The 9,490-nt window shown below is 41.0% G+C and overlaps 1 protein-coding gene across 1 annotated transcript; it reads left to right on the top strand.

The window, feature by feature from the left end:
• The first annotated feature begins 5,812 nt into the window (after positions 1 to 5,812).
• eve1 (even-skipped-like1) lies at positions 5,813 to 9,147 on the top strand. The gene is made up of 3 exons (XM_086290444.1): positions 5,813 to 5,816; positions 6,389 to 6,624; positions 8,665 to 9,147. Exons 1-3 carry the CDS (start codon positions 5,813 to 5,815, stop codon positions 9,145 to 9,147), a joined length of 723 nt encoding a protein of 240 aa, XP_086146570.1.
• The last annotated feature ends 343 nt before the right edge of the window (positions 9,148 to 9,490 follow it).

Raw genomic sequence — 9,490 nt, 5'->3', positions numbered from 1 at the left:
AGCGCTCCGTCTCTGGGCTGGGGCCCTGGCTGGGCCTTGGGGGCTTGGGTCCTGGTTGGTGTGTTGCCGGGGTTGTGGGCGGGTGGGTGTATGCCGCCAGTGCATCAAGCCACCTGGGGGGCTCTTCAACTTTTGGGGGGGGGGGGGGGGGGGTTACATCTTGCAGGAGCTCTCCTCTCAGGAGGATACAGGAGAGGTGGAGGAAGATCTCAGCCTAAGTGCAGTCTGGAAGATGAGTGGATGACAGGGTGGGTGCAATTTTCTCTGTGGTGGGGTCGGGTGGGCCGTCCCGGGCTCTGTGGGGCCGGGCGGCGCTGTTATGATGGGCCCCGGTCCGGATGGGCCTGGGCCCCATCATGCAACCCACCCTTTCTCTGGTGGGTTGCAGAGTATGGGGGTGCCTACTGGCCCCAGGGAGGGGTCACTTGCCCCTCCCTTCCTTCCCTCCCAATCTCCAGCTGCCTCCCTCTTCCCGCTCCACCACAATCACCCACACATGCAGGGCCTTGGGGTAAAGGTGTGTCACCAGGGTGCAGGGGAGGCATCCCCCCCCCCCCCCCCCCCCCCTCTGTCCCCTTCTGGCTGCCTGTGCCTCAATTTTATCTCACAACTTAGACATTCACATTACTCACACTCTCATAACACATACATATAGGATCTTGGGGGTGGGCACGCTACACGGAATACAAAAGACCATCACGGGCACGTCACTGCAACCCCCCCTGGCTTCTGCTCCGCGGCTGCTGAGTGACCCCTCATCTGAGACTCTCATCAGCTCTTTCTGGGATAGTGGTGCGGCTGCCCCTCTGTTGGTCTTCCTTGGTCTCTTGTGTTCTGAGGGCCTCTGGATGTCTGGAGTTTTGATCTCCTCCATACCTGCTTCATGCCCTGGTGGACGGGGCTGTGGCTCCCTACACCCTCTAGCAGATCATTACATGAAGGAACCTTTTAAAAACAAGCGCGTTCATGCTCACAGGTGTACACACGGGTGCTCACACACACAAAAACAACACCCTTTTTAGCTCCTACCTCAAAGCACACTGTGCGCTATCGATCTTGCATGCTGCACAATAATGTTTAATATTTAGTATTTACTGTTATATTCCCATATATCATCGTGATGTTGTTTATTCTATTGCTCTCGTTTTCTTCTGCTTTCTTTCTCAACAGGTGAACCAGGTGATTGATATATGTTTGTTTTTTTTGTCTGCTTATCACTGCGCCCACCTTGCAGGAAGTGTTGAGAATGTTGGTGGGCTCTGGGGCACTGAATTCCATGCCAAATTGGGAAGAGCGGGCGTTTGGTTTGACATTACTGGAACTTGGGCAGTAGGAGATAGAGAAGTTAAATTATGCAAAATATAGTGACCAGTGAGCTTGATAGGCATTTAACCTCTTGGCTGTCATCAGCAGAGATGGGCAGTAACGCGTTACTGTAATCTGATTACTTTTTTCAAGTAACGAGTAAAGTAAGGGATTACTATTGCAAAAACGGTAATTAGATTACCGTTACTTTCCCGTAGGAACGCTGCGTTACTGCGTTACTAAAACCGTGATTTTTTGCGAGAATGTCTCATGACAGTGACGTAAGCGAGTGCGCCGTTAGTGACAACAGCTGTGTGCAGATCAACAATGGATCACATATCGATTGTGGGAGAGAGTATGAGCGTGCAGCGTTTAAAGCGTGGAAGTACTGTCCTTACTTTGAGTTTGATTCCATAAAAAGTGACAAAAACATTAGCGTCCATCGTGCGTGGGAAGAAAACTTCTTTTTACAGCGAAAAAAACCCCCTAAACTTCCAAGCAAGCACCGAGTGCGCAACGACATAATGGGAAATTCACAGAGAAACTCGCGGATTCTTCAACTGACCGCGGCACACCTGCACCAGGGTAAACCTCCGCCTACCCCACTCCTGCTTTACATGTGAAAATAGAGCGAGAGGACCGCTGAGTCTTTGACTTTATTTATTTTCTGCTGTGTTTTACTTGCATCTATTTAAAAAGAGTGAGTGTAAACACAAAAAATATTTTATTTTATGTGCTGGAATGTGCAGAAAATAGGTTTAAATGTTAAACTAATTTATTCAAGTCAGAGAATGTTGTATATAATTAAATTTTGCTTGATGCATAAAAGATTAAAACTGATAAAACAAGTTAAAAAAAGAGACTTTTCCATTTGATTACATTTTGTATGATGGATTATGTAGAAAAAGTAGAATTGGGCTGAAAGATCTATCGCTTTATCACCTCTTCAGGTTGTAAATCGCGTTTTTAAAAAGTAACTAAGTAATTAATTACTTTTGAAAATAAGTAATCAGTAAAGTAACGGAATTACTTTTTTGGGGACGTAATCAGTAATTGGTTACTGATTACTTTTTTCAAGTAACTTGACCAACACTGGTCATCAGGTATGTTAAATTCTTGTGATTGGTCCAGATCACGAATGGATGTTCTGTCCCCTCTATTAAGTGCCGCCATTCTTCCAGGGCCAGTTTGATAGCCAACAACTCATGTTCAGCTAAATCATAATTTCTCTGGGCTGGGGAGAGGCAGCAAGAGAAGAAAGTGCAGGGTCAGAATTGGAAAATCTTAGAAACATGGTATCTAACCAGACGCTTACTTTGCATGCCAATACCCTGGTCTCCAGTAACACTGTGAGGAATCTTAGTTCAGATATTGGTTCTTAATCAGGATGTGTCCTTCAATATTAAACAAATATGTAGGAATGCTTTCTTCCGTTTGTACAGAATCTCCAAAATTATAAACATCCTGTCTCAGAGTGATGCTTTTCTCTCTTTTCTTTGTATCACCGTAGAGTGTTTACCTTACAATATTAAGTGCCTTGAAGCAACTGTTGTAGTGATTTGGTGCTGTCTAAATAGAATAGAATAGAATTGAATTGAACACCAACTTGGTATATTTTCCTTTTTGCATAATAAACATGGGTAATGGGTAGCATGAAAATACTGAGGAAGGCTCTGGTTTAGTGTGACTTAAAGTGTGTTGTACTGATGTTCCTGAGTGACAGTGCTGTGGTTGAGAAAGAAAGTCTTCTTTTAGCTCCAACTGTGGGATAAAATTAGTGAGAAGACTGCTGCTGGGATGTGAACTGAAGGATTGTCAAATATCGCAGCTAACCCTTTTGCCATTGCAGCACACTGATCAGTGTATTTATGGTGTATAGCTAGTTGCATTCTGATTGGCTGACCGCCTCCCACCCCCACCATGTTGGAAAAGTCAAAGCGTTCAATGTGTGAATTTGTGACTTGAGAGGGCGCAGTAGAGTGCTCGCATTCACTACTTTGAGAAGTTGTGGTTGTAAGTATTACTAATTAAATAAAGAAATAAATATGAGTAAAATCTGACTTGCAATTTTGCAGCTCAGTATAATATCAATCTACACATTGTGGTCTATAACTGTAAATTTAAAACGTGAATGTGCCAAAAAGATTAAAAGTTAAAATGTAAAAATCCAGTTTCAGATTTCGCACAATTTGCAACATATTTATCTTACCCTCCCTAGCATCTGAGAGTCTCTGACCTCCGCTGATAAATAAATATGATATTTATTATCATAATAAATGAATTAATCGGCGATTAGCCAAGATTGGAATGTTTGGTTTATTTTTCGCAGGAAAGATAAAGCTTTTTTTTCTTTGTTATTTCAATACAGAGAGTAATATGCGTATTACAATTTCATATGCTGGTATATGAAACTGCAGCTGTGCGTATTTGTGTTAAAAGTGCACAGCAAATTCAAAAGTGTTAAATTTTTTGGTGTTAATAGTCTCCTTGCAAAAGTAGAGTTAATTTTACTCTAAGCAGAGTCACATTCTTTTAATGTAACTCTGAGGTGTAAAATGATAGTAGTTAAAATCGAGTGTTAAAAATGAGTGTTTCTCTGTCAAATCTGGAGGTGTTACAATGGAAACATTAACTCTTGACCTCTTAACTCTGAACTCCTAGAGGGGCTATGACACCAACAGAGTAAATTCGCAGACTCCGCCCCCAGCACGGCTCCAATCGAAGCTGAAGTGAAGCCGTTTCAGAACATTTTGCTCTACATATTTGAGTTGTTTGCCATGCTTGGTAAGTCATTTTTTCAAAGATTGTTTCAATTGTTATTAGCCTTTACTTCTGTGGCTCTTTGGAGTTGAGACAAAGCTGTGTGAAAGGCATTAGCCACGTTGCTCGCTGATAGCATAATATTCTGTTTTAGCTAGCTGAAAGGTATTGTTTGCGGGCAAATACCACAGCCTTGAAAAAAGCTTGCATGTGAATTTTCAGTCAAACGTTTGGTCAAATACACCTAAAACAATGTCTAGAATGTGAAATGTTGGTATAATGGTGCTACTTGAAGCCTGAAAACGATCGCCCATAAAAAAAAACAAAAAACGAGCAAACAGCAGTAGCAGACGTCCTGACTCGATTCTACGGTAGCATAGATCCCTCCAGAGTTTTGTGCACACGGTTTAGGTAAAAATGAAAAAGGGTGAGGTTTTACATTTAGTTCAGTATTACCTGTTGCCTGTGTCCTTGTCTTTTGGGAAAATACTTTACACAAGTAATGGCTCAAAGAGGATTCCTTTTTTTTTTTTACTGTGCTGCAATTGTTTACTGGATTATTTGTGCCGTTAATTAGTGTCAACTAATTTTTATTCAATCTCCACACAGGATATGCTTGTGAAGATGGAATATGGGGGAGAGCAGAAGTGCGTTGAAGTTCCACAAAGGGATGAATGAAGGACATGCATATTGTATTGAAGAAATAAGTGATGAGAATGCTGTTATTTGCATTTACCATGTCAGACCTTTTGATAAACAAAATTCTAATAAAAGTGAGAACATGCATACTGTTACATCTTTCAGAAAATGTTTTGAAATTGTGGTGCACAGTTCAGAATAAATGTTTTTCAAAAACCATTGCATCTTTTTAGTAAATGTTTATTTCCAAAAGAAATTTCTAGAAGTTCAGAACAGTAAAATTCCCGCTTTTTAGAATGAATTAGAAGATAACTCTTACGTAGTTAAACTAAAATACTCTTTGAGAGTTAATATATAAACTCTTAACACCAAGTGTTAAATTATCAACTCCAGACAGATTTGGTGTTTAACACTAAATCAGAGTTAACGTACCAACTCTCCAAAAAGAGTTAAATTAACAGTCTCTGGTGTGGACCCATATAGACACTTTAATAGTGTTGAAATCAAATCTGACAGTGTTAATTTGGACATGCTGGATTTGCTGTGTGTTTATGGAATATTGTGATGTTTCAAGCAACTAAATCAAAACTGCATCTTTAACACCAATAGTTGATATTATCTATAGTAATAATCTATTTCCAGTGTGCCACCTTGGCCAATTTGGAGCCATTAGGCCTGTAATGATTTACTTCCAAACACAGAAACATCAAACGCTGGAGAACAATGAGGGTCTGGCTGCTGTCTCTTCTCTTTAATTCTCCATAACAAAAGTACAAAGGCTGAGACGGAGAACAAAGGGTTTACCCCTAAACACCGTTAACACCTCTCCGGGCCGCGGCGCCTCCGCGAGCCGACGCACACGCCGGCGCCCGTCTGGAGCGCCTGGGATAAGGGAGGAGAGGAGCGCTGCCCCGGGGATCATAGATGTTCTGCGGTGGGTGAGGGGTGGGGCAGATGAGACGACTGAAACACCTCATCATCTAGCTCTATCTAAACAGACCTGTGTGTAAGTGTGGTTTCGGGCTGCAAGTAGCATTTGTTGCTAGGGTTGATCTGAAGGAGCACCTAAAGAGATTTTTATTTTACACGGTGAACAAAACAACAACCGATGCGTAAGTAACTTCCCTTTAAAATAGATTTAAAAATTATATAGCCATAATTTAACACTTGGTTTTACTTCGTTACACCCAAACTGTCCTTTTAAGATGATAACAATTGCAAAACTTCCTCGTAAAATAGTTTTCTATATACCTGACCGAACTCTGCATGCAGGAGTCAATGGATCGCGTATTTAGGTCAGTTAGACTTCAGACAGTTCGACCTTCCTTAAGAGCTTTTAGGATAAATGTGGTTAGTAAATATTGTTTAATATGCTGCAGATGGAGTTCACGCCCTAATCAGAATGTGGGATTCACCGAAACCATATCAGCCCAAAACCAGGTTAACAGTAATTCTCATAAAAGCACGAGAAGTCTGTGTTAATTATTACAAGCAAATAAGTTAATAATTCTGTCTCTGAGCTTTTAAAAGGAGACTGGGTTTTCCAGGACCCCTAAAACAAAAAGTTAACGGTGAGGGTTCTGCAGCGATTTATTAGACCCATTTGGGAATTAACAGGTAAGTTATTACTATCGTTACTGTAAAGTGTCTGACTGTGCGTCTGTATCTAAATGTCTCATTTCAGTAGCACAGGGCAGACAGAATCCGGTGGCTGGTACTGCGGTAGTGCACAGTTCCACCGGTAAAGAGCAGCAAGACTCACAGAGCACCCTGTTGGACCAAAGCCGACGGCATCGGACGGCGTTCACGCGGGAGCAGCTGTCTCGTCTGGAGCAGGAATATGGCAAGGAAAACTATGTATCCAGACCCCGGCGCTGCGAACTGGCTACTGCGCTCAATTTACCGGAGACTACAATAAAGGTACCGTGTTTAACTGCAGTCAGTGAAAATAAAGGGCCACGCCAAAGCCATATTTAACAAATAAGCTGTATTTTTGTTCGGTCTATGCTACAGTTGTATAACAGAAATAAACTAAAAATATGGGGAATCTTACTTTTCCTAAGAAAATTAAACACGTTATGAAAGGTGAATGTAAATTATATAACAAACAGATTAATGGCTGTTAATCCAGCTGTTGGTGGCTATAGAGTGACATCACAGACCTAGCTATACGTGTATACCGGAAATAAATTTGCAAATGCAAGAAACCACTGGTGCACAAAGATGTTTCAGGTCCACTGGGTGACTCAAAAATACTCTTTAGACTGGTTTGTATTGTGAAACAGGATATCCTTTTTTATCTTGCTTCAATCATCTTAACATTGACAATCTAGTTAAACAGTCACAAGAAGGTGGCTATTAACACTATATTTCATCAGAGGTATATTCTCGGGTTATAAGGGCAGCCGTGGGCCCTAAGCAAGATCCTGGGGTGGTTATGTATTGAATGAACTGTTTTGCAAACTGGTGAAAGAAAAAATTCAACTGTTTACTTAAGGTAAAGTGATAATACTATTTCAGTAATTGTACTAAACCTTTTGCATCAAAATATACTTACAAATTCGGAAAGTAAAAGTGCCCATTATGTAGAATCTTATGTGATTAGTGTATTGTTGGGTCATTATTATTGATTACACTCATGTGGCTATTACTTGAATGTTGCCACCTAGGATGGTATCACTGGACACACCTTGGAAAGGACATTGGTTGTTATGGTAGATTGAGTAGTGATAAGTTTAGGGCCTCTACATTTAATGGAGATGTTCACTGCACCCAAGGCAGCACATATAATACACAATAAATACACTAACCTTTTGCCAACCAGTAGCAGTCTTTCTTAAAGAAAGATCAGGAATATAAGAAAAAGCCTTAAAATTTCACAGGCATCTGACATTTTAGAAGCACAGCCTTCTGCAATATTCTATGGGCTGGTAAAATAGTTGAGAACTGGACAGTGTCTAAGGCTACGTCCACACGTACACGGGTATTTTTGAAAACGGAGATTTTCCGTTTTTGTTTTTTTTTTTTTTTAAAAATCCCGTCCACACGTAAAAGTCAGAAATGAAGGAAAACGATGCTAGGAACATGCCAAAGCAGCAGGTGGCGCTATATTCCTATCCGTGTAGAAATGTTGGCCAATCAGAAGTCTAGAAGCCTCAGTGGGAAATAGTAAACAAAGTTGGGGCATAGAAGCAGACACGAGTGGTATGTGTGGAGGGACAGTAACTGTGTGTGTATATGTAAGCATTTAAACACTGCACAGAGTACAATTAACAGTAACAGTATTGTAGAAATTCATTTCACCGAAACAATAACCTGGCGCACAGTGTGACGTCAAAAAAGGCGCACACCTTTGATGCTGCGTTTTCTCCGTTTTTCTCGTCCACACTTAAATGCAAAAACTGAGTTTTAGAAAATATCCACCCTGGCAGGCGTTTTTAAAAATCTCCGTTTTCAGTGACCGAAAACGCCGTTTGCGTGTGGACAGAAGGTGCAAACGCATAGAAAAATCTGCATTTTCAGAAATACCCGGGTAGGTATGGACGTAGCCTAAGGTAACTTGTCATTCTGAGCTTTGACATAGAGAAAAGTAGTAATTAAAAGAAAATTAAGTGATGTGTTATGTAATCTGATTCAAAGTGTTAGTGAGACCCCTGCATTTATATTTTCATGTTTATAGAAATTGTAGCAGCTCCTCTCTAGGTATAGAAATGTTGTGATCCATTGGCTTTACCTTTAGTGTCACAGGCAAGCTGTGAAATGTCTCAAAAATTTTTTAGATGTTTTTGTTAAACCTTAATGTTTTTTAAACGAAAAGAAGGGATTCACAGTTGTTCCTCCTAGGGCCCTCTCTTAATTTTTCTAGTCTTTACAAAAAGTTCTTTGAGAGAAGTGTTGTTGTGAAAAAGCACCATATAAATAAAATGTAATTGAACTGAATAATTCACTTCATCCTTCTAGGTATGGTTCCAAAACAGGAGAATGAAGGATAAACGCCAAAGACACTCCTTGCCTTGGCCTCACCCATTTATTGACCCGCTGGGGGGGCTTCTGATGGGCAGCACATCTCCTTCCTCCATCTTACCATACACCTTCATCCAAACCCACCTTCCACACCTCCCACTCCACCCCTATGCTCCCCTGGCTCTCTCTTCAACTACATCATCTCACAGCCCATACAGTGCACCAATGAGTTCAGCAGATGCATTTCATCTCTCCCAATTCAACAAAAGGCCTGGGGAGCTGCCTCCAACAACAGTAGCACTCTACCCCTCTGTAAGAATAATGCACCACCCTACTTCATGCCCCTGTTCACTGTGCCTGCAGTGGGACCCAGAACAACTGTACAAAGCAAGAATGGATGCACTGGGACTGGGCCGACCCCGCACTCTGAAGGCTAACACTCATTCTGCTAGTGTAGGGAAGACACAAGAGATGGTGTAAAACTAGATGAAAACATCATCAAACAAATGTTACTGCAAGAAAATTATACCATTTCCAGTGTCTTCTGTTAACACTAGAAGCTTGCCAAGCATCACCTGCAGCAGATGATTAAGCTCTCATATTTTTGTGTAAATCTTAATAGAAATAAAAAAAAAACTCTGCATCTTTACAATAGAAACCCAAAACACTGGCCTTGTTTAAAATAATGCAAATCACATTTGCAATTAACTGAAGGCATTGGGTTATTCTGTTTTGTTTTGATGTATTATATTTTTGTTGCTGTTGTTACATAATTATTTCAAGTAAGTTAAAAAACTATTCAGTAGTAAGGCCACATTTATGC

This window comes from Aulonocara sp. 'chitande type north' Nkhata Bay, linkage group LG4, assembly GCF_057382095.1.
Source record: "Aulonocara sp. 'chitande type north' Nkhata Bay isolate Kocher_YH1m ecotype deep benthic linkage group LG4, A_spYH_male_GT1.1, whole genome shotgun sequence".
Classification (NCBI taxonomy): domain Eukaryota; kingdom Metazoa; phylum Chordata; class Actinopteri; order Cichliformes; family Cichlidae; genus Aulonocara; species Aulonocara sp. 'chitande type north' Nkhata Bay.
The sequence above is the reverse complement of the archived record's forward strand: the minus strand, read 5'-3'. Positions and strand labels throughout refer to the sequence as shown.

Excerpts from the sequence above, each read along its gene's own strand:
- eve1 (XM_086290444.1), top strand. Across the intron at positions 6,625-8,664 it reads TACCGGAGACTACAATAAAG|GTATGGTTCCAAAACAGGAG; the intron begins GTACCGTGTTTA and ends TCATCCTTCTAG.